The 26486-nt window shown below is 40.0% G+C and overlaps 1 protein-coding gene across 2 annotated transcripts in view; it reads left to right on the top strand.

The window, feature by feature from the left end:
• The window catches only part of NCOA7 (nuclear receptor coactivator 7), a 110049-nt gene that overhangs the window by 30238 nt on the left and 53325 nt on the right, over positions 1-26486 (top strand). For both annotated transcript variants that reach the window (XM_089530432.1, XM_089530431.1), the window contains 2 exons: positions 8692-8921; positions 20065-20144. In XM_089530432.1, coding sequence (XP_089386558.1) covers positions 8692-8921; positions 20065-20144 — 310 coding nt within the window. The remainder of the gene's footprint in view (positions 1-8691; positions 8922-20064; positions 20145-26486) is intronic.

The following is a 26486-nucleotide window of genomic DNA, read 5'->3' as shown; positions in this document are numbered from 1 at the left end:
GTACTGCCATGGAATATTATGGAACGTGGTGAGCAGGGGACACTTCCATTTTCAGGTTGCTAGCCTGCTGATGTGGTGTGCCCACTGAATTTGCATGACACACGTGATATAATAAAACTTGTAAATTGGATATATATATGAAAATGCATGCGTAGTAGAATACCAAAATGATATGTTTAAAAACAACATTCAAAATAAATAACTTTAAGAAATACCAACAACCAATACAAAAATACCGCAGTTATAATGACATTCCATTACTCAAAATAAAGTTGACCTTCCATATCCATAAATTTTTGAATCACATATTCATGGTTTGAAAATATTTTTAAAAAAATAAAATTAAAAAAACTAACCTTGATTTTATCATTTTATATAAGAGATACCATTTTATTAAGCTATTGTATTTTATGGGACTTTACCATCCACAGATTTTGATATTCATGAAGAGGTCTTGGAACCAAACCCCAGTGGATACCAAGAGCCCAATATAATTCAAAGTGGCCTTAAAGAGAAAGTTCATTAAAAAAAAGAACAAGATTCTTAATATGTTATTTCCAAGCTTTGGATCTAGTCTTTGACAATAAAGAATAAGCAGCCATTCATGTATTTGAAGAGTGCTATCATAGAAACATAAACAGAATTCTCTTCTCCAGGCTGAGCATTGTCAGTCTCTGAACCTTTTCCAGTTTGTAACCCTTTTATAGAGCAGTGTCCATAATGTATTTCAGATGACATCTAACTAGTGCAGAATAAAAATAAATAACCTTTTGTCACATGGAACTGGGTGTTATCAGCATATTGATGGAACCTGACCCCCAAAATCCTAACAAACTCACCCAACAGCTTCATATAAATATTAAATATCCTCCTTATGGATTCCATAGGATGGAATGCTGCAGCACTCCACAGCTTATTAGCCATTAAGCTGAGCCATAATCCTCCAGTATTACTCTCTGGAACTGGCCCTGGAGATAGCAACAGAACCTCTGTAGCACAGAGCCGCCTCCTCTCATCCCACAGAACCAGTCCAGTAAAATGACATTATCAGTGTGACACTGAAAACTGATGAGAGAAAGGCCAGTAGGGACTGTCTTTCACCCACAATATGTCACAAAACAGAGTACTTAAGGTCATGTTTCTGGCATACCTTACATGAAATCATTATTCCACAACCAGGGAGCCCACATAATCTGTTTTCTCCAGTTCCACCTGTAGTTGTAGGTTGTCATCAGTAGGGTCAGAACTAAAACGCGAGAAGTACAAACAGTAATATATTTCCCCCCACATATGACTTGGCCAAGTTTCTGGCCACACAATTGCAAACCAATATAGGGCAAACTCCCCACTACATCAAGGACTCAGCTCACTTCATAGGAAAAATCAATAACCTTGAACTAAAACTTGGAGGCTGCCAGGTCCAGAAAAACCCAGAGGAGTGAAGACAAGCATCCACCCAAAGGGAAGGTATTTTTACCATACATCAAAGGAGTCACAGCCAGAATAGGCAAAGTGGTGAGGAAGCACAACCTTCAAATGGTTTACAAACTGACAAAGAAAATCCAGCAAATACTTCACTCAGCCAAGGACCAGAGAGACCCTCTCACAGCCGCAGGAGTTTACTGCATACCATGCAGCTGCGGACAAGTTTACATAGGGACCACCAAACGCAGTGTGCAAACAAGAATCAAGGAACACGAGAAACACTGCAGACTGGGCCAGCCAGAAAAATCAGCAGTAGCAGAACATGCCACAAACCATCCTGGGCATAAAATACTGTTTGAAAACACTGGAAGTTCTGGACCATGCCAACCACTACCATGTCAGGATGCACAGGGAAGCCATTGAGATCCACAAACATCTGGATAATTTCAACCGGAAAGAGGAAACACTTAAAGGTTTGGCTACCAGTCCTGAAAAATAGCAAGTTCAAGACTCAACACATGCAAATGAGAAATTTCCCAGGGTCAGAGATTTCCCAGCAGACAATGAGCACTGATCAAGCAGACACTATTCCTCTTTTGCATACCCTCCCACAATGAGGCCTGCCATTAGCAACAGAATGATCCACATGCAAATCACTCCTGCCTTCCCAGGTCACACAATATATATACCCAACTCCTTTGCAGGCAAGCATTCTCTGAAGATGCCAGCCACAGATGCTGGCGAAACATCAGGAAGAAACTCTTCTAGAAAATGGCCACATGGCCTGAAAAACCCACAAAAAACTATGGATGCTGGCCATGAAAGCCTTTGACTTCATATAGTAATATATTTTCTTTGCATTTTGGTTGCTCCTAACTCTAGTGATTACATTACCTACCCATTCACCAAGCACATGGGGTATAATACATGCCATTGTATATTATATTCTGCCAACTGGGAAGCAGTCCATTCATCTGATGAAGTGGATTGCAATCCACAAAAGTTTATACTAAACAAAACCTGTTACTTTTAAAGTAACTTAAGCTACTAAGGAATTGCAAACCTGCAGAGAGGAGGATGAGGATGAGGAACCACAGACTTACAGATATGAGGTGGGAAGACACAAAAGTACTCTGAAGAACAAACAATTACTGATTTTTGGAAAGCCAAGACAAATGTGATAGCTTTCATAAGAAACATATGAACCATGTTGGATCAGATCAAATGTCTACTTAATCCGGTGTGCTGTTATAACAGTGGCCATTGGGATCTCTAGGAGAAGCCCACAAACAGGACACAATAACGTCCTCTCATGCTGGGAATCTTATTGACTTTAGTGTTGGATCTAATGCAAAACGATATTGACTAGTTGCCACCAATAGCCTTACTCTCTAGCGAAACCTAAACCAAAACAGTAGGTAAGTGTAGTGCCCTCCCTTGTCAGTGAGCTTAGAATATTCTATGCCAAGAGAAAGTATTTGGTATGTATAAGAAATTATTTTTTGTGCTGTTTCACTGAAAAAAATCTCTGTTTTTGTGTGCTTTCTTTCTGTGGAGCTGTAGCCTCCGGTGGTGATATTGATTTTTTCTTGTAGTGAAAAGTCAGTTTCCTCTTATGTTGGAATTATTGCATTAGAATGAACAGAACAGAAACATTTTGAAAGCATGACATGTGGGAAGTATCTTCTGGCTTCAGGCTTTCAAAACTAGGACGCTAAGCATGTGGCTTAAAAATCTTTGTTCCTTTTATTACATGGTTGGTGGGTTATGAAACAAGGTTGGTTTATCTGTACAAAATCTATAAAGTGCCCTGTCACAGAAGAGACCGAGAACTTTGTGACAGAATTATAAATGAGAATAAGGAGGTGGTCCTTGTAGTGACATTCCCTTGTTGCATGCCTTCCAGTCATTTATGAATTATGGTGACTGCAAAGTGAATCTATCACCTTTAAATATGGCACCTCAAGGCTTCATGGTCCAGGGTGGACTTGAACCTGGATATCCAACTTCTCATTACAAATCTGCACCATGCAGAAGTATTTCCAAGGCCATGTTTTCTTCCTGTTCCCCACCCCGAGAGACCATTTTGTCAAACACATTCAGCCACATTTGTCCATTCAGCCACTACAGTATTTTCTTCAAGCTGCTGAAAGTGAGGAGCCTGTTGGTTTGTATTATTCTGTGTGCCAGAATGTATGGTTGGTTGCCATAACATTGGCTGGTAAATTTACTGTTCGTTCTGGGCAGTCACTGTTTTTCCAGCACTTCACATTATCCAGATACCCATGCTAATTTCATGGCATGGCTAATCAACATATAATTTGCTGTGTGTCATTACTGTACTTAATAAAGGAGAGGATGCTCCCAAGCAAGGCCAGCTGATACACTGCTTTAGAAAACAGATGTGTGCATCCCTGAAGCGGTGATTGCTGCAGCTGAACTGTAGGGTTTTTTTAAAACTCCTTAGGCATGTAACATGAGAGTTTTTCACTGACAATTCTGTTGTCTCTTACTTTATCAAACATTTCCAAGATGATCCCAAGTTATGCAGTTGCTCAGATTTTGACAACTGCATTGTCCCATCCCTTGTCAAAGTGCGTGCGTGTGTTCTCAGAACTGTGTGTGATGTCCTCAATTTTTCTGATGCTGTTGCTTTACCAAATATGTCTTTTATATAAGAATATTTGTTGTTATGTGCCCTCAAGTTGGCTCTAATGTATGGCAAGCCTTTTTTAGGGTTTTCTTGGCAAGGTTTGTTCAGAGGTTTGCCATTGCCTACATCTTAGCCTGAGAGTATATGACTCACCAAAGTCATCCAGTGAGTTTCCATGATTAGGGGACAGAAACCCTGGTCTCCCAAGGTCCAACAAGGCAACAGCTTGATACCGCAATAAATTATTTTTTTGATGTCTACAATGGAATGCCTCTGGGTTTTCTGTTCGTTTTGTTTGCATTCTATATTGGGTATTTTTGGGTTTCATCCATGTCAAACCATCTTTTTATGTCTGCATTTTCTTAAATAAGCCAGCATAGTGTAGAAGATTGAAGGAAGAACTAGGAAGGACAACTGTCTTGAGAGTCACTGTCAGCCACAATATGCAATATTGTGTGAAGTGGACTATTGGCCTATACCAGATTCCTGTATTCTTACATTGTTTTCCCAGAAAGGCAGCTTTCTGATTGGCCTCTGGTTTTTCCTTATGTGGGTAGACAACCCTGGGTGAGCCATAAAGTGATTGATTAATGGGTATCTCTGAGTAATTACTTGCCTCAGAGATCCTGCCCTTTGTATTTTATTCAGCTGCTTTGATATATCCTGCAAAAATACATATTTATTTTTTGTATTTATATTCCAAAACTGTGAACTATAATAGCTATTTCAGATGCCTCCTGATAAAATGAAAACCAGTAACTGATAATTGAACTGAACAGGTGAATCTCATTCTTGATTTTTAGGAAGCTGTCTTACCATTGTTGCATCTAACTCAGTATTGTCTGCACTGAGTGTAAGTGACTTTCCAAGTTGGTATATATAGATTTTCCCCAGCCCTGTGTAGAGATGCCACATATTGACCTCAGTAACGTTTGTTTGCCAAACTTCTGCTTTACCACTGTGTGCTGTGTCCCTTCCCCTTCTCTCATTTTTCATTTCCATAGGCCCAAGGTGACTTATTGTTACCAAAAGAAATGTGGGGGATTGGTAGAGTCCCGACCAAGTATGTCAGCATTACTTTAAATGTTGGAGAAATTAGCTTTGCAAAAGGCTGGGTAATGTTTAGGACTCTTGGCACTTGTATATACCAGTAATAACTGACGAGAACTGCAGGTTTGGGTGAATTAAGAGGGTTTTAGTTAGAAAAATGCAGAATGCAGTTGCACACACATAATAGCAGTTTACCCAGACACAGCGTTCAGAGCTAACCAAAATTGAAATATGGAAATGGGAAAGAGAAGCTTGATGGGTTTAAAGGGGCAATATTTACCTGTCCAAAGTGTAAAGCATGGAAAATGGGAGTGGCTCAGACTGAGGGTGACACAGAACGTTTATTGAAAACAGCATGGGACAACTGTATGCATACTGTGTACGCAGAGACTAGGTTTTTGAGACCAATATTTATACTTGAAAACTATCCTTTGGGGATGTGTGATCTTGCGAGGTAACAAAGACTTGATTTTTTCTCCAGGAATCAACAGTGGGACTCTGGACTGATTGATTGCTTTAACGTTACAGTGACAAAAAGGCTGATTGTATCAGGATAACCACAGGGTGAATGGACAAGGAAGTTAGCTGGAAGACTAGCAGGGGGTAGCAGGGACGTAGCCAAGGGGGGGTTTCTTGGGGTCCGGACCCCCCCCCTTCCGTTAGAAAAATGAATGGTGCGTGCTGCTGCGCTGCCGCAACGAAGCCCCAATATAATGGTGGTACTTAGTCTAGACCCTCCCCTTCCTAAAATCCTGGCTACGTCCCTGGGGGTAGGCATTGAGAACTGGCTTACTACTATGGTGCAGTGAGACCTCTTTTGCCTCTTGGTGCCCCAGCGAATGCAGAGGACTTGGAGGAAGGAGGGAGTGATTAGTACACCCATTTAGCCTTGATAGTGTTATTACCTGGATCTTGCACGTGCCCCTTTTCTCCTGGGAACTTCATCTAGTGTTCCAAAAGGTTATCAGGACCTATTAAGAAGATGCTGGCTTCAGATGTGAAATATGATAATATGGAGACCCCAAATACAGCACTAGATGTGCAGGGTGTGCTAACAGTATAAAAAAAATAACTGATGATGATCAACATAAAAATGGGAATATTACTAAACCTCACTTTGGAAGCAAAATATTATTCTTCAAACTTCATCAGAGTTGTTCTTCTCTCTGTCTCCTTGTGAGTGTTTATAAGAGCTTTGTAACAAACATATGTTAGAGAACACTGATTTAAATACTGTGTATACTTGCCTATAAGTGAAACTCATGTATAAGTCGAGGGCAGGTTTTGGGGCCAGGTAACCTTGAGTTAAGTGAATAAAATGTTTTTGTGAAAACAGTGCCAGCCAGAAAGCTGGGGCTCCTGACTAAGAAATTATTGGTTTACAACATAATAGCAGTGCTGACACAATAAATAGATATTAGCTAAATACATTATTCAGTGATGTATTCCTACCTAGTTCACTTCTAACTTTATGTCAGAAGCATGGCAGCCTTTGCAATATGTGTTTCTTCCATGTTGGCAATTTCAGAATTCCAAAGTCACATAGAATGTGTCCATGACACTCTAGCTCCTATTACAACTTTGTTTCAGTCCACTGTAAAGATCTGAAAGACTTGTATCACCTTATTCAGAGCTTTGAAGAATTAGGACAAGCATCAGGATTTGCATCTTTTTTGATCCTATCACATCTCCTCCGACAACTGTATAAATATGTTCTATGCCTGAGTCCTTAATACCACTTGGTACTTCATCCAAAGAAGTAAGTTTATATGTATGAAAGCTCATGCAGAAATAAAAAGCCAGTTTGTCTTAAAGGTGAGCCACATTTTTTCTTCTTCTTTTTCCTCCCCCCTTCCTTCCTCCTTTTTATTCTGTTTCAAGAATAAGGTGCTGCACAGACCAGCGCTTTACGCCAGCCTGCACGCGTACTAGGGTTGCCTCGGGGCGTCCTTTCCAGACGCCCTGCAACCTTAGTACGTTGTAATGGTGGCACCCTTTCTACATGGGCGTTGCCATTGCGACGTCACGGCCGCGCCTCCTCCAAATGGGGCGGCGTGGACGTGACGTCTTTGCGCCGCTGAAGGAGCTCCGAAACGGAGCTCCTTCCTTGGTTTGTGTCACTGGCGCAGCCTTTACACGGCTGCACGAGCGACACAAAGGAGAAAAGGGCCAAGTGGCCCCTTTCTCCCTTTCCCCGCCGCTGTTGGGGTGTCTTTGGGGCATGAAGCCCCAAGGACACCCCTTTCCAGGCCGGCCTGGAAAAGCGGCGGATTGGGGCCTCAGGGCTGCCGCTGTGGCAGCGGAGGCCCCGATCCGTCGGGGAATGGGGCGGGTGCAGGCCGCCCCAAAGGGGCGGTCTGTACACCGCCTAACTAATGGTAAAAATGTGCCTAGTCCACAAAGTTGAATCCAGACCTCTGAGGTTATTGAAGTGGCATGAGGGGTAGAGATACAGTAGCAGTATCCATCTTATGGAAATGGAATCAAAAGAATCCCTGAGAATCATGTTAGCAGTGAACTTTGATTAACAAGAATTTTGTTTTAAAAAAGTATCCATATGGCTGTGTTGGCCATACAGCAAAGTAAAATAACATCCAAAAACCACAAAACGGCAATACCTTTAATGGGCCAACCAAAATGCACAAAATACATAATGCAAACTTTTGAAGTTTTGTTTATTTGGATCTAGTGGAGGAATTGGTAATCTCATACAAGAAAATTGGCTGGTCTCAGGTTGTGGTTTTCCCTGCCCCCCTTTTGTTTGAGTGAATGTTCAGCAGTCGACAGAGTGTTGAATAGCGGGCTCTAAATGAAGTGATGCTGTATTTTTTACTGATATGTTTTAAAGTGGGTTTAACTTCAGTAATCTGCTAATATTACAACAATATTTTAATATTACTATATTATAATTGGTTGTGTGTTTTATCCTTACAACATTCTTATCACTTTTTATCTGGTACCTGTTTTGTCAGTATCCATTTTAGTCTTGTTGTGAGCTGCCTTGAGCCCCAGGGTTTGTCTCTAGGGGCCAAATAAATTGGTCTCACCCCCTCCTCACATCAACCTGTCTTCACGACACAGGGCCGAATCCCTGATTCGAATACAAACTGTCTTCACAACGTAAGCCCAGTTCTGCACCAGATCTACACTATTACTTCCTTAACTGGTTTTTAAGAAACTTATTTTTTGCTCCTGATTTTGCAGGAAAGCCTAGAGCACTGCATAGCGATGCCATGGGGCTATCTACACATGCATCCTCGCTGTGTCACTGCTATTGTGAATCACTCCACCTGAAGTCCAGGTGAGGTGCCCAGCCATGTGATTGACACTGGGCGCCTTGTTTCTGACCTCAAGGCAAGCAACATAGTGGGGATGTATAAATTATAATTACAATTAATAGTAGTTGTGCGCCTTCAAGTCATTTCCAATTTATGGTGATGCTGAGGCAAATGGGGTTTTCTTGGCAAGAGTTCTTTACAGGTGGTTTGCTATTGCCTTCCTTAGCTAGTTACAATTGCAAGCTAGCCATCTATATTTCTTCCATTTCTTTTCTTTTCTTCTAGTTTGAAGAAGAAGCGGCTAGCTAAACAAAATGCAGAGGCAACTTCTACAAATGGAACCACTGTATGTAGAAGTCCAACGGGAAAAGATGATGTCATTTTGGGTCAAGCCAGTGGTGCTCATGAAAATGGCAAACATTCTGGCGAAAAAGAGGACTATGAGAAAAAAAAGAAAAAGGGCAGTCAGCCAAAGGATATTAGGCGCACAGATCTTAAGAGATTTTATATTACTGGTGAGTTAAGAAAATAACTACATTATATATTTTTTAAAAAACACCTTTAAATACCTTTAAAATGTTGCAACCTAAATTTGTCTGTCTTATGTTGCTTTTCAGCTTTTACTAAACTTTTCATAGTCAATATGATAGCCTTTTGGGTGAAGAGCAGGGTATAAATACTATAAATAAATAATAAACAAATACTTTTCATAGTCAATATGGAATGTATAAGCATATTCTGGTTTTATAAGCTCCTGTTAGGATTTCAATCATGCTACAAAAAGGTTGTTATCTTATTGATCTTGGCAGTGACTACTTGAGTGTGCAAAATTACTTTGTGTATGTAGATTTTTTTTAAAGTATTGGTTGAGAACTATTTTTTAAAAAATTTCAAAATAAAAAAGTTGCTATTTATTTGAAAGAGTTGTGGTAGATCAGTGTGTTAGGATTAATCATAACTCCAAACATTGTGGCTTTTGCTTTACTGATAGGCAACTGCCCCTTTCTGAATGGAGGCTTGATCAAGCTGGGGTCAGATTTGATAGACATATTTATATCTATACATATTCTATTCAGTCTACGTTGCCTTTGGAAAGGAAATACTCTTTATATAATAATAAAAGAAAATGTGTGTCTATCCATGCCACAGCTTTATGACCATGAATCCTGGAAACCTAAAATCTGGCATGGATACTAAGTGGTGTATACCTTAGGATTAAGTGATTAATTAATTTTAGTTAATTAAAATATCTGCAGCCTATAATACCATCTTCAGTCACTGAGTCTCAGCCTTCCTTAATCTTTCCTAGAGACAAAGGCTTCATTTAGACTGCAGAATGAATGCAGTTTGACACTGCTTTAACTGCCATAGCTCAATGCTATAGAATTTTGGGATTTGTAGAGGGATTTAGTCTTCTCAGTCAGAGTTCTTGTGCCACAACAAACTACAAATCCCAGAATTTCATAGCATTGAACTATAGCAGTTTAAGAGATGTCAAACTGCATTACTTCCACGGTGTGGCAGTAGCCAAAGATGCAGTCAAGTCTCAGGTATTTATTTCTGCAGAGGACCTCAAAGCAGCCCATGAGGAGTGTTTGCTGAGGAAAAGACAGAGTAAACATCACAGTGGAGGGGGAGAAGGACCAACAAGAAATAAAAAGGAGAGAGAAGAAAAAGAGGAGAGGGAAAGAGCAAGAGCAATGGAGGTGGGTAGGTGAGTGCTTCTGACCTGTGCAAAGGTCAGAAAAAGAGCACTACTGGATCAGCCAAAACATACATCTAGACCAGTCCACAATGGTCTTACAATGGCTTGTGGAATCCTAAAAATATGATGTAATCTTCTCTACCAAATATAGTCTCTGATTCTGGAGGTTGTATGTGACCATTGCTTTTAGGAGCCACTAGTGTGTTGCACTGATTTGTTTAATTCCCCATTAAAGCTGTCCACATTGGTAGCTGTCATAACCTGTTATGGTTGGGAATATATCATAGACTGTACTATTGTGGTTTCCCATAATGTCTGATGATGCCCTGCCTTTCTTGTCTACCTGACAAAGAAACTCCTGAATCACTTCTGACTGTCCCATTTTTGCTGACTGAGGTTCTAGTATTAAGAGAGAGGAAAAAATTATCTCTAATATTTTAGGCTCTTAATCGCTTTCTACATTTAGGCACTCTTTTTTGTTCCCAGTTGATTTACCTCATCCAAATGTTATAAGCTTTTCACTATAACATGAATTATGAATATAGTGCATGCATTCATGTACATATTACTCCCTGAGAATGTCTCGTGAGTATCTTAATAAAGTAAATCATAATAAGAGGATGAAGGATTTGATCCAGTGCACATTATATTTTCCTGAGAATACTTAGTTACTTGTTCAAAAGATCTTGTAACAAAAAACACACTAAGGAAAGAATTAAGACCTAGGAATAAAGAGGCTTTGAACATGTGCCTGCATGAACATTGCCTTTTGAATGTAAGAGTTTAAGGGAATCGTGTTGCCCATGAAATCTTCCAAACAGCATAAGTGGACGTAAATACCTTCAACTATTTCCTCATGGTATGTTGCCTCTGAATATAGAGCTTCCCTTGGTCAGAATGGTTTTCTGAGGGGCTTTCAGATCAGTAAAAACAAGATGACTTCTGTTCAATTTAGAGTGGAAAAAGACTGAACACAAAAGGGAAATGAATGAGGAAGGAAAATAAGAAAACACAGGCACCAAGTTTTAATGCTACAAATCTCTTCTAATGACCAGCTGTAAAGCAGCCAGACATGACTGGTCTTATTACAGCCAGTTGGAATGGAACCTGAGCCCCTTCCAGACTACATAGTTAAAGCCCTGTGGTTCCACTTTAACTGTCATGGCAGAATCTTATGGAATCCTGAACTTTGCAGTTTCGGGAAGGGAATTTAGGCTACCACCTGGACAACTTCAACAGGAAAGAAGAAACTCTGAAAGTAAACAAAGTTTGGCTACCAGTCTTGAAAAAAACAAATTCAAAACTCAGCACATGTCCTTCCTTGCATGTGTCTATTTCATTCACTAATGAAATAGACACAGATCCTCCTTGCATGTCCTTCCACCCTGAGGCCTTGCCATTCACCAACAGACCAACACACAGATAAACATGTAAATCACTTTCTCCCAACCAAGGGTCACACAGTATATATGCCCCACTCACTTTCATGCCACTAACCTTTGAAGGTGCCAGCCACAGATGCAGGCGAAACTTCAGGGATAAATTCTTCCAGAACACAGCTGTATAGCCCAAAAAACCTACAAAAAACTATGGATGTTGGCCGTAAAAGCCTTTGACTTCACATTGGTTTTTAGAGTTATTTGGCAGAGAACGCTAATGCTTCCCAAAACTGCAAAGTCCAGGATTCCACAGGATTCCAGTTTATGGAATAGCCTGCCAGATGTGATCCATCACATTACCACCTTGAACAGCTTTAAAAAAAGCTGTTAAGACGGATCTCTTCCGGCAGGCCTTTCCCAAATAGATAACCAGCCACCAAAAGCAGCTGCATCTGTTATTCTTTGACTTGTGCTATAGCCATTGTGTGATTTATCTGTTATTTTAAGGTATGTTTTAATCTATGAATTGTTTAATTGTATTTTAGGGGGCTGGGTTGTTAGGATTTGATTGTATTTTCAACATGTAAGCTGTCCTGGTTGTGTTGCACAGAGAGGTGGGGTACAAATAAATAAATATTATTATTATTATTATTATTATTATTATTATTATTATTTAGCCATGGCAGTTAAAGTGGAATCATAGTGCTATAAAAGAGAGGAGGAGCCTAAAAATCAGTCTCTCAGCTGAGCCCTTTCTTTGTGTCTCCATCATTTGCTACCTGATGGAATGGGTGACTAGGTGTCAGGGGTGCGATTTGGGAGGCAAAGCCCTAAGAAGCTGGCTTCTTAGGAGAATTGATAGTACTCTGTTTTCCTTGTCCACTCAATAATATTTCCTTTTGAAGGATTGGACATCATCACTACCAAACAGTAGACCACTTTTTTGTAAATTTGTATAATCCTCCTTTGAAATTATTTTGGTGGCCATCATCTTGGCTTGTGGCAATGAATTCCAGATATTAGTTATGTGCCAAGTGAAGAAGAAGTATTTTGTTTTGCCTATCTTGAATTGTAAGCCCATTGATTTTTATTAGATAACTCTGAGTACTAGCAGCTGTCTCTCTTATCATATCTTCCATAATTTTATAAACCTTGGCCATGTGTCCTTTTCAGTTATCTCTCCACCCCTGAGGCTGAAATGCTCAGGGATTTGCAAAATGATGTGTATTATCCAGAGTCACTTTTACAGTGCCACATTGCATTTATGAAGAGTAAATTCAGTTTGCAAGAATGACTCCATCATTTGGCAGAATACCGCCAGTATATTGGGGATGGGAAACGGCTGCTTGAGTTATTTTGGAAAAGATTCAAATGAGTTTCATGTAGAGAGCACAAAATAGTTTGCAAGCAGAACCATAAAATGTTTTTCTAGTATAATGAATCTGCTTAGCATTTATATGGCAGTGGGACAATTTTCAACTTTTTAGTGACCTTCAAAGGATACAATTTCTTCCTTTCATCATGCAAGACAGAGTGGTTACTAATACAGAAGGCCTGTTCTGGCAGCTGAATCTGACAATACAGTGTTTCCTGTCCTTGTAAATTTGAATAAGGTGTCAGAGAGATAGTGGATCTGTTTGTTTTTAACAATACCAAGGGCTGCCATTTGTAAAGACAAGCAAAATATGGATACGGTGGAGAAGCAAGTATGTTTTCATGGCATATATTGATGATGAGTTGGCAACTGTGCAGTGGTGTCCCCACCCCTGGTGTCATCTGGGACAGGAAGGCAAGGGGGTGTTGATAAAAGGGTGTGCTCTGCACTCTCTTTTGGCATGTAACCGGATGCAGATGGCACCCCTAGTAATGCCACTGCAACTATGGTGAGTCCAGAGGCCAATTTTGCACACCCCGATTCCACAATAGGCTCCATACCCTATTGCTGTGGCCCCACACCACCAAACTTCAGAAGTACACTAGCAGATAGACATTGGAAAACCCACCTGTGATTTCTGGGCTAAAACAAGCTTCTCAGGAAATGGGTACCTTGTGTTAAAGAAGAATTTCCTGCAAGAATTCCTTGAGATTTTAGAGAAGAATTATTCTCAAAGAAGTCATCCATTTGTGGAGTGCCTTGTTTTAGTATGATAATATGCTGTTTTGCACTACAGTGAAGGCAGGAGCTATGACCAACAAACTACTAGTGGTGGCGAGCTGTATGTGGCCAGTATGCAGCATTTTGGCCATGAGGTTCTGTACTGGTGGATTTCTGGGCTTTATCTAATGTTGCTATATGTAAATCTGAAAGCACTTCCTTCTTGCAGACGTTTGTAAACCCAGCCTACCTGTGCTCCTGAGTTGTCACTAGATCTTGTGTGCGATCTGACACAGAGAGTTGCATTAGGAAGGGCAAAAAGGAATGAGCAAAGATCAGGTGCTCATGTCCTTGCGCCTGAAAGCATTTTTTGGTAGCACAAAGCTGCTATTGGAAACAAACCTCTGCCAAATAGCCAGTCACAAGGAACAATGGTGCAGCTTGTTCTTAGGACAGAGAATGGTAAACAAAAAGGGTTTGCTTTCACTTACTGTATATACTCATGTATAAATCTAGATATTTTCGTCAAAAATTGACCCCCCAAAATTGAGTCAACTTATCCACAAGTCAGTGCAAGTACTGCACTTTAACTCTTATTTAAAAAAAACAAAACTATTCCCTGGTGAAAGACAAGAGTGAAATCTGTCCTGGAAGCACTGACTCTCCTCTGCTCTTGCATTCATTCAGGTTTTAGTATGAGCACAAACAGTTATGCCTGCTGGAATATTGCAAATTCTTTGGCATTGTTTTCTTTGCTCCATCCTTTAGATCCTTTGTTGCATGCCCAAAGGTTTTACCCTCGATTTATCCATGGGTCATGTCAAAATCCATAATTTTGGCCCCCAAACCTGCCCTCGACTTATACATGAGGTTGATTTATAGCTGAGGATATACGGTATATCTGTATAAAATTGTATGCACATACTGTAGAGTTACAGCCCATATCAGAGACAAATATGATTCCAGGAACTGATCTAACTCAGTTGTATTTTTCACCAACCAAACATTGAGAGTGACTAAGGCGCAGTACAGACTGCCCCAAATAAATATGTATTCCTTTCATAGGTCTAATAATGCAGTTTGACACTACTTTAACTGCCATGGCTCAATGCTGTAGAATTCTGATACTTTTAGTTGTTGTGGCATCACAGTTCTCTGACAGAGAAGGCTAAAGATCTCTCAAAACTAGAAATCCCAAAATTCCATAGCATTGAGCCATGGCAGTTAAAGCGGTGTCAAACTGCATTAATTCTGCAGTGCAGAGTAGTCCATAGTTAATCTGACAGGAATTTCACCAAAAATGGACAGTTGATGATCATAAGCTGCAGTTTATTCTGTTTATCTGCCCATCTACCAGTCTTAACTTGAGCCTTCCACGCGAGGGCAGGGCAAACATCTTTTGGATTATGTGCTGCAAACTTTTTGCACCGTTTTGTCAGGATTTTTTCCCACTGGTGGGGCCAAAGTTTAAATCAGGACCTTGTAAATCATTAACCACAAATCTGCTAGTGATACCTAAGCTGCAGTTTAATTATTTCTGGCTGCTCCTAAGATATTTATATGTACTTCAGGCTATTTTGTGGTTTGTACTGGATCAGTTTCCATTTTATGAAAGTTCCCTAGCAGAGCATCAACATAAATTCTAAATGCATTATTACTAAGCATGTTAGGAGATTACATACAAGAAAGTTGATAACTGAATGACCTTTCACCTTTTCAGAAAGTAACAGACACTATGACCTACACTGGGAATTCTCCATAGTCATTTTGAAAAAATGTTTGAAGTACAGCTCCCAGAATCCCCTAGCCAGCAACCCCCAGCCACTCCTCCAAGCTTTGATCATCCATTTACAGTTGGCCCTATACAACCACTGTATAGTTACCATGTGTGAAAATTCCCATGCAGTTTGGGAATAATTAGTGCTTTTGAATTTAAGTTATAAAATAATAACTGTAAACCGCTCTGATAGCTTTTAGGGCTGAAGGGCAGGGTATAAGTACTCTAATAATAATAATAATAATAATGTCATTTTTGACCACGGTGAACAGAACTGAGAAGTTTGGTGATATTCTGTGTCCATCTTGCTGCCGCCCCCTCCCCTAGCAATGATGAATTACTTCTAGAATGACCAGAGACACCGAATTGCTGATTAAATACTATAATGAGTAACAAGAATGAGTGACTTTTAAACTATAACTTTTCAAGACGGGCTCTAATCTATTCAAATCCCAGTTGCAATTGAGACTATAACTAGTGTGAGAACTATCTTGGATTTTGTGTGGTGCCTGAGGATCCTCTAGTTCCTTTGCTACAAGAATCTGTGCTCATTTTTTGTGAGTGAATGGGAGGTGGAGTAAGGAGAACTACTTTCGTCTTCCTAATCCTGGCCAGAGCTGGATTGCAGGACACAGGCCAAGCCCCTTTCCTAGTCATTGCCTCAGCAGAGCCTTAGAAGAGAGTGACTTTTGTATGCTCACTTCCCTGATGAAGATTGGCAGGAGGCTGCTCAATTCATATTCTGGAAATTTTAGTCTTAATTTTGATGTGGCTTATTTTTTGGTTATCCATAACTTTGGGACAGGTCAGGCTGACTTGGCAGGAGGTGTGTCAGCGTTTGTTGGAAGCAAAGCCTCTTTCATTTCCTTAAAAAATAAAATCTGTAAAAGAGTTATCGGATAAAGATCACAATTTATTATGGAGGCATGATCAGGTGACCTGCTGGCATTCCTGTGGCTGAAGATGTTTGCGGTCGAGGGTTGCTGTGCCCACCATCCAGGAGAATTCTGCAAGAGTTGTTTGCCAGATGTGCCCAGGAAGGCTGCAGAGGTGGCTGCTGCTACTGTCAGCAAATATCCTGAAAGAAGCATCACTGTGGAATGGGAAGAAGCTTTGCCATCTTCAGGCTATAGTTCAGCAACTGGGGACAGCTGTGAATCTCTGCCTGAAGCCTTGTCCAGTGGCCACAGAAGTTACAGAATGGCAAAGAAGAAGTTGCTGAAGGTTATGCACAGCTTTTCACCTCAGAAGCATTTCTCTTGGTCTGTGGATTACAGGCAGCCTTACCTGTTGTTAGGTATGCGAATCCTGCCTGCCAGATGTTGTCACACAAAGTGGAAGGAAGAAAGAGGGAGGCACAGGGAGAATTGATCTTAGAAAATTAGATAAGAATGAATGAATGGACATTGAAAACTTTCTGATGGTGCTTAACTGTATATTTAGCAGTAGATTTTTTATTTTTATTTTTTGCATGTAATGTTTCTATTAATGCAATTCATTAACATATCTTTTAGTGTTTATATGTGTTAACAGCAATTTTCTGTGAACACTGCTTACTAGTTTGTGTGTCTTACTACTGCTACATCTGTCATTCTATTACCATCAGAAATCCATTGAGCAAAGATCTCTAATCCCTACAAACTTTAACAGAACAATCCTCCTTCTTGCTGATATGAGAAAAATGGAGTTAGATTTTTCTGTAAAGGAAAGCCTGTGAACTCTGCTCCGCCTTTTACAGAGAAAAATAAATTCCTCAGTGCATAACTCTTTAATTCTAAGTGTGTGGTCTTTTGTACCAGGCTCTGACTGGTGGATCTTAGGATTCTAATAAACAGTGTAGTTCCTGTAAATTTGAAGTCCGCCCCACCTCTTACTTTGGATTACTAATAGAATATGGATCAGGTATATATGGGATGTATATAGCATTTTCCAAAGGGAGATAGCTTTATGTTGAGCAGTGTGTGGTTTGGTTATAGAAGTTCATTGGTTCAGTTCTAGGCATCTCTTCTAGTTAGCATAGTTTGGAGAGATTTAGGCCAAAGGCTGCTGCCACACTGCAGAATTAATGCAATTTACCATTGCTTTGTCATGGTTCGATCTTATGGAATTCTAGCATTTGTAGTTGGTTCTCTGACAGAACTACAAATTCCAGAATTGTATAGCATTGAGTCATGGCAATTATAGCAGTGTCAAACTGTATTAATTTTGCAGTTTAGATTCAGTGTAAGACCCTGGAAAACAGCTGCCAATCAGAATAAATGATAGTTCCCAGCGGCTGTGATGTACATCACTTCCTATTTTTTTCTTCTGTTTGTATTCACACATATGTTTTAGCAAGAATCTTTAACACTGACAATATTGGTAAAATTATTTTATGTACATTTAAAATGCAGACCAGGTGTGAAAATGGCTAAGTTTTAGATTGTAATATTGCTGAAGTTGCTGCACACCAAACACTAAGAAGGCATGTAGAACAAGAGGAATACCCTTTTGACCTGAGTATTATGGTTACCCATAAATGGTCCTGTGCTGAAGCCTGCTGAAGCTCATAGCCCCAGGCAGGGTCATAAAAATGCTAGATGACAGGAAATTGCAGAGATGCAACACTGATGTCAACAGAGGATGGGACACACAATTCTTGTTGATCTTGCAAATGTTTGAAAGATCAACCCTACCATAATGGCAGATGTATCTGTGACCTTAAGCACACTGTGTATACCTCAAATAAATGGGAGGGTAGAACATTTAACATTTTCTACAGCGGAAACTAATCTTGTGTGACCTAGGGCGCATTTCAATTTAGCTTTAACCTGCACTGATGGAAAAGCTTCTGCTTTTTTGTCATAGGTATGCCTTTCTCCTTTTTCCTTTCTTTCCTTTTTATTTCTGGTTCCTTAAACAAAACTGAAACAAAAGAAGAAAATGTGCCTCTGGTGTGACCGACTTTAGCATAGGCTGCCTTCCCTTGCTGAGTGCTTTCCAGATGTGTTGGACTAGAACAGCCATAATCCCATTGCTCGTAGCATAACGGGGGCCTAAAATATATAGAATGTAGTTCCCTATAGATTTTCCCCATCAACTAAACATGATTAGTGGGCCTATACAGTCCTGCCTTCTCTATCATGCAGTTGTTAATTTCACAAGTGATAGTCTAAATAAGGCTTATGTTTACATTATTATGTTTATATCTTGTTCATCTTGCATAGTGCTCACCCCTTCATACAGAAGCTTTTTAAAAACCTCTCCCCCCTCCCAAATTCCTATCCAGGGCACATCTAACCTGTAGAAATAATGCAGTTTGAACCATTTTAACTGTCATGGCTCCATTCTACAGGATTTGTAGTTTTGTGATGCACCAGCACTCCTTGGCAGAGAAGGCTAAAGACCTTGTAAAACTAGTAATCCCAGGATTCCATGGGATGGAACTACAGCACTTAAAGTGGTATCCAACTGTATTATTTCTCCAGTGTAGATGCACCCTTGCTCTGCTAAGGAAAGATCAGCCAAACTGTAGCTTTCCTAGGCTAGATCCATATGGGCCAGAATACTCTGGGAGCAGCCCAGAATCTTCTGGGCCTGGAGCTTCCCTGACATCTTCTTGTTACCTGGGCACTCTATTGCAAAGCTGGGTGGCTCTTCACATTCATGTCCCATTGTGTCGTCTGGTGCCATCACTGTTGATGCAGACTGCTCACTCTGAGGTCAGAATGAGGCACCTAGCATTGATCACATGGCTAGGTGCCTCATTTTGACCTTACAGTGAACAATGCGAATGCCACCAGACGACACAGTAGGACACATTATAAACAGATATTCATTGTTGCAGTAGAGGCCTCCGGATCGTTGGTGATATGAAAAAAAAAATACATTTTAATGGTGTTATGTCTCAGGTTCAGTGGTGAAATGGCTCTGAACATTGTCTGGACAGTTTGCAACAGAATGGGGGACTGGGCCCTGCATTATCTGGGCTCCTCATGGAGAGGAGGGAGGAGAAAATTTTATATGATCTCTGTGAATGATGAGAATTTCTTCTGATGAAAATCATGAGTGAGCAGGGGTTTCATACATTTCCATCATGATCCTGGGGAAAAGAAAGAAAAAATACATAAAATTAAAACAGACAGGATAACACTTTTTGTTGAGGGCGCATTCAAGCAATCGAATTAAGTAGAACTGATTCCCAGACATAATGAGACAATATGGCTAACGTGTTTTTCATCTGTAGAACAAATGACTGTTTGGTCACTTGAAGTAAAGAGAGTTACGTTAATAAAACCTGTAACCATTGAATACATTTGTGTGCAGGTAGCACAATACCAAAACCACAGATAATTGTAATGACTCACGAAGCTGGGATTGGTATTAAGCCATTGCTTTTGCTATTTATTTTGGTTGCATGTTTTAATTCTAAGTTGTGTTGATAAAAGTGTATGTGATTTTTTTTTTATCTAAACAGAGATGAAAAGGGCAGAGATAGGAATAATTATGATGGAAGAAATATCTTCTCATAGGCAATTGAGAAAACCCTACATGCACAAACAGTTTTTCTGTGGGAGTTCATGTTCAGTTTCAAGTTAGCTTCTACTGCTCGACTGCATGCCATTGAATGCTAGTTTATCACTACAGAATTTGCATATGTTGATAGATGAGAGATCTGATTGTTGTTCATTGTTGGTAATTGCTCCTCTGGTTTTTCCTTCAGATGACAATCAAACCAAAACAAATGAGAAGAAAGAAAAGAAAATGGTTTCTCAGAGACCTCATGGTACAATTGAATATACGGTAAGAGCTTGTCAAACAGAATTTGTTGCATGGACATTTTTGGAAGAAGAAGTTGCAAGTATGCTAGCTCCCTCCCCGATTTATTTAATTCTTCGCAATGCTGTTTATTTACTTTACATTCTACCTCCGCTATTTTAGATTACCAACAAAGGCAGATTATATAAAAAACAACTAGACAAATGCCTTGCCAGCTTTTGCACGTGTGCACACACATGGGCACACACTCACAGTCAATAAGTAGGATTAACTGTGGGGGAGGCGGCATATTCAAAAAGCCATCCTCCATCCTCCAGAACATCTCCCTTGCTATTGTATTTTGCTGTCTTGTATTTATATTACACTGTAACTTTTTAATGCCAGGAGAGGGTCGAATGTTGTTAGTAGATTAATATGTTATGTACCAATTATTATTAAGTTATGTATCTTGGATTTTGTTTTTTGCATTACTATGTCTATACCTTGGATTACATTTGCTTTATTTCTTATACTTAATTTGTTTAATTATTATTGGAGTATGTTTTGTATTTAATTTTTATGCTTATTTAATTTGTGTTTACTTGCTTATTGTATTTATATTGCTTATTATGTTTGTTTATGTATTGGTTATGTGATCGGGAAGGGATTATTTTGTATTTTGTATTTTATTGTATTTTATTGTATTATATTTCTCTTATTGCTGTTAGACACCTGGATCCCCATAATTGTGCAGGATACAAATAAAACTATGTTGTTGTTATTATTATTATTATTAGATTGTATAGACTCTATAAGGTTCCAGCATAGATCTGAACTACACTGCATGGGGAAGAGCAGTTAACCCTTTCCTACCTGTTCTGTTTTCCTGCCAAACATACACCTTACACTCACTAAAGCTGACATTTACTGTATTGGAAATAAATTTCATAGAAGAGACTATTGTGTTTCTCATAGATCATCTACTCAGGGTCTGCCAGTGCTGATATTCCACCAGCAGAGGTAAACCCTCTTGGGAATATCTATACAGTTCAGCAGTATAGTGAGAGTGAGTAGGGAACCTGCTTTAGTAACTGAGAATGTTGTAGAGGTGAAAGGTGCTCATGTACTACCAGTTGTAAGAAATTACATAAGCAGATAGGCTTTGTCCTTGTAAAGCTGTTTTCAGCACATTATTATAAATAATAAAAGGGGGGAACTAAAACAAAATTTACAGTACAGTGCTACCTCGGGTTACGAAATTAATTCGTTCCGCGGCGCCGTTCGTAACCCGATACATTTCGCAACCCGAAAAGGCTTTCCGTTAGCGCTGGAAAGCCGCTAGCCGCGCTTCGGATTTGAATTTCGCGCCGAAATGAATTTCGTAACCCGAAAAATCTTTCGTTACCCGGAACAGTTTTTTCCAATCTAACTTTTTCGTACCCCGGAAATTTCGTAACGCGATCAATTCGTATCCCGGGGTACCACTGTACTACGTGAGCACAGTTTAGGTTATAATTTATAGTTAATCTTTTACCATTTCTGCCCAGCCTTCACACTCATGTTAAAACATGGAGAACCAAAACTCCCCAGTCTTCATACAGCCAAAAACCATGTTTTGAAAATGTAATGGTCCAAGATGCTAAAGAATTACAAGAATTAAAAATGACAATATGTTGCATTTCATTATAAATGTTTGTCTACGCATCATAATATGTGGGCTGCTGAGACGCTTTACATATTTTGAGTCTGCAGAAAGTCTGGCCCAGTAATTTGTTTGGAGCATGCAACGGCTGTGGTCTATCTTCATGAGTAGAATGCAAGTGTTAATTTCAGCGTTCCCTCAGTAATTTGGAGTTAATAAAACAGTGTTAATGAGATGGTTGTATTGGCATGTTTGTGAAGCCCAAAGAGTTTACAAGGAATTAATCTGCTCAGAGCTGGACCCAATGTGGTATTGTAATGGCTTAAGCCAGCCACTGATTGCCGCCCCCACCGCAGCTTCTGTGCCGCTCCGGGCGCCATTTTGAGTTCTAAAATAGCGGCTGAAGTCTCGCGTGACCTTTCCCGTCGCGGGGCAGGACGGGAAAGGTCGCGCGAGACTTCGCCGCCATTTTAGAACACAGCAGCAAGCCTGTAGTAGGCCTGTTGCAGTCGCCGGAGCCCTCCAGCAGGGCTACAGCGGCTGCGGCGGGCCTGTAGGAGGCTCGTTGTGGTCACCGGAGTGCTCCTGGAAGGGCCTTATTTTTATTTATTTAATTTTTTTTTAAAAAAAAAATTTACTTATTTATTTTTTGGCTTTGGCCCCCCCAGTTGTCTGAGGGACAACAACCTGGCCCCTGGCTCAAAAAGGTTGCCTACCCCTGGCTTAAACTCCATGAAAGGCAGTAGGTTTGATACTGAGACTCTCCATGAAGATGGTATGCTTTATACCTACCTATATGCCCTCTGTTGTTAGGCTTTCATCCCTTCAATACATGTTGTAAATAAGCGAATTGAGACTCGCACTCTTTTTCTTTACAACAATCCATACAGAGGTCTATACAGTGCTAGCTGCGGGTTTTGGAGGACTCTTGGGGATGTATTCTACATGGGCCCAGCCTCATAAAAGACTCATCTTAGTACTGTCCATTTCCCTGTTCCCTTTCTCTTTGGCCCAGTCTGCACTCAGCTGCTCCAAGGGGAGGTTAAGATGAATGGGGCAGTTGCTCCCCTTGCTGTTGATAGTCCTAGTATGCTTAGATAGGAAACAACAGTAAAGATGCAGAACAGGATGCAGGGGCTTTGGGGATTGGCTCTCTGTCTGTCATTTTGTCCTGTAAAAAAATAAAAAATGAAGAGCCTAACTGGACTAAAGGTTTGTCTGATTCAGTATTTGTTCACACACTGGCTAGCCATTTGCCTATAGAAAGCCCATAAACAGTACACATGTGCAACAGTTCCTTCCAACTTGTGCTCCTCAGCAACTGTTATACTGCAGCAGGTATGGTTCCCCACCCTGTCTCTTTTATCTGAAGATTTGAGGTCTCTTTGCCATTTGTCAGTTAGTCTATATCTATCTGGGGTTACTTTTAGTCACCTTTGGGTGACTAGACCCAGGCTTCCAACTCATGAACAACACTATCATCCATATAAACAGAGTAGGATCAGCTTTCCCCTATGTAATGTTGAACAGTGGTATTTCAGAATATTTAACATGGGAGATTAATCAGGTAATGTGATAATTTTTTTAGACTATTTTATTAATATAAATAAAGCAGTGGCATACATTCCTCCTCCCTCTGGGGAGGGACAGACTTTTGAATGTCTGGGTGCTTTATTTATTTATTTATTTATTTATTTATTTATTTGCTGGATTTAAATGCTGCCTTTCTGCCAAAGTGGGATTCAAGGCAGCTTACAATAATTGGACCTTTCATTACAAAAATTTCATTTCAAAAATATTTAACTTTCATGTCAGGACTCATGTATGTTACATCATATTGGAACATCATATTCATCTTAGGAAACATCACTAAGAGGCAGCCACATAGACTGTCACTATAAGGAATTATACATTTTACACAACACTGTAACATAATAATCTGTTGAGGAATTCTATACGTCATTTCTTACACCTCTCACAGGCATACGTGGAGGAAATCGTACTCTTCCACAGGTATCTCAAAACAGAGGCCTCTGTTATCTCTTTTTCATAACAGGTATTGCAACACAATGCAATATCTAATAGCCTAACAAGCCAGCCATGTCAGATACTGTATAGTACTTATCTTAGGAACAGCATAGCTGGTGGTTGTAGAAACATGAGTTCAATGTAGCAATGGAAGCAGTCAGTCATAGACTGCTTGTTTCTCTCTCCTTTAGACTTCCTTTTATATTATCTCAAGCTCTTCCTTGTCTCCACATCCACCTATCAGGATTGACTGTTCAGTTGTCAGCCAATTAGCATCAAGTTTTACTAGTCTTTTGTCTTCAGCCCAAGAAGACTTCACTATTCTATTTGTTCAAGCTCTCCCATCATTCAGTTGGGAGTGAGATTTATTGAGCTTTTGTACAAGGCCAGTAAGCATCCAATAATCTAGAACTGTAACTGGTTACTATTCTGGTTAACTGCCATCGGATGATTGCATCATGTATGAATCAGCAAAATAAAATTTTATTGTCCCAGCTGAGTACACCTTTTTGTTCTGTTTTTTAGTCTCACTGAGACTAAATATAGACTGTCCTATATTTACCTTACTGTATCTTGTATTTTGAATTCAGTGGCCAAATGTTCAGAACTGCTGGACATTACATGCTGATAACTCTATGAAAACACCAGCCATACTTATTTCACATTTCTCTTCTAATATATAGGGTTCAGAGCCTTAAATGTTTGCACAATATACACAAGAAATAGTGTCTAGCCTCTAACAAAACAGAGGTACACCATATTTGTTACTAGAAGTGATAAGATAGCAGCTGTCTTGACTAGTTGCTGCTGAGAGCCTTATGCTTCATAAATCTGTCCCTTTTAAAATTATTCTGAGCCACCATTTTGTGGCTGTGATTTTTCCACAGTTTAACTATGCACTGTATGAAGAAGTACATCCTTTTATCTGTCCTGAATCTCCCATTTTTGTTTCTAGTTCTGTAACAGAGGGAGAAAAACGTCTCTCTTTTTACTTTGTCTGCATTTTGCATAATTTTATACAACTCATATCATAGCTCTCCTTAATCAAAGCATGTCATACATTTTGCCCTTGAAAACAAAACATGTATTGATTTTGAAATACATTTCTTCAAAATAAGTGTCAACCAATGAAGATTCTTGAATTTTATAGCATTCATTGGCATGTGCTCTATTCAGAATTGACCAATATAGAATCATATAGAGTTTGAGATATTTGTCAGCTTTGTGTACACATAATGGTATTCAGGAGCATAATAAGTCTTGTAATAATAGGATAGCAGCCAATAACTTTTAGTTTTGAAAAGGGCAGAGTTGATGGCCTGAAAGTTAAGGTTCAGGCATTGCAGCTGTTTTGCATTTTGGGAAGATGTGACATATTTCTGACCATGTGTAGACTGCATTTCAGTCAGCATTGAATAATTACTGCTGCTCCTACACATCCAGGCTTAGGGAACAGCATTTCTAGACAGGCTTGAGTCCTGGCAACTTGAGCACATGAAGAGGGTATATAGAAGTCCCATTTGCTTTTTCCATTCTGTTAGAGAAATTAGATATATTCGGACAGAGAACATTGGACATATGAATCCTCATTCTACTTTCCTAGCCTGTGGAAAATGAGAAGTTACATGCCTCCCCAGGTCAAAATGTGGTTGGCTCTGCTCACTCAGTGTGATGTACAATGTAAAACAGTACAATAAAAATAGGAAACAAACCATTCTTTAAAATAGATCAAAATCATAATAAGGGTTTGCCAAAGGCCTGGTGAAACAGTCCTACTTTCGAAAACTGGGTAGGGATAGAACTGGGATTTCCAGGTTTAATAGGCTGCAAGGCTCCAGTTGCTTTAATATTTATCAGATCTTCTATTTTCCAGTGACCATTAAATAACTCTGTGGGGTGGGGTTGGGGGCGGGGGCTGCATTAGCTAAAAGGTAGATTTGGGGCAGAGAGGGAAGGAGCAGAGGTGCTGTAGTCAGTGATGTTCCTAGCATTGGTGTCACCTGGTACGGGTACTGGGAGGCATTGGCAGCCTGCCCCCCTGCAGCTGAGCTAGTCAATGCAACAGGGAAGTCAGGGGGGCTCTCGTCCATGCTCCTTCCCTGTTACATTGGCTAGCTAGCCCGGGCGATCTAGCCAACACAACAGGGAAAGTGTGTGTGTGGGAGCCAGAGCAGAAGAGAAGGGGCAGGCACGCGCAGCAGCACTTAAAGTAGTTAGGGTCCTACTGCAGACAAGGCCCTATTTATACATCCTCCAGCCTAGCTATATAACATATAGCCTCTCTGAAAAGTCCAAGTTACAGGTTTAAGGCCGGGTGCGGGGACAACCTTCTTTCATATAGCTTTTTCTCATATTATTTGGAAGCATGGGAAATATCTACCATCCTAAATTAGATACTGTGCTTGCGCAGTTACATGCACTACAGCCCCTTGGTTCTGATCATTTTTTTTCCTCTTGTTATTATCCAGCCTATTTGGGCCCATCAGTGAATTACTGATGCCTGCATTCTCCAGTAAGATAAAAGTCACATGAATGAAAGCATTCAGAAATAAAATTGTTTCCTCATGGGGACAAACCCATGACTTATTCATACCCCACAGATGCTCTGTACAGATCTATCTATCCTGGTGGATAAATTCACATGCAAGGAGGAAAAAATACATTAAAAACTTTGCCTCGGGCTAACAAAAGTTCTCTCAATTTGAAGCTAAGTGAAT

Source organism: Sceloporus occidentalis, unplaced genomic scaffold (assembly GCF_023333645.1).
Source record: "Sceloporus occidentalis isolate IW3139 unplaced genomic scaffold, rSceOcc1.0.p SCAF_6, whole genome shotgun sequence".
NCBI classification, from domain to species: domain Eukaryota; kingdom Metazoa; phylum Chordata; class Lepidosauria; order Squamata; family Phrynosomatidae; genus Sceloporus; species Sceloporus occidentalis.
The sequence above is the reverse complement of the archived record's forward strand: the minus strand, read 5'-3'. Positions and strand labels throughout refer to the sequence as shown.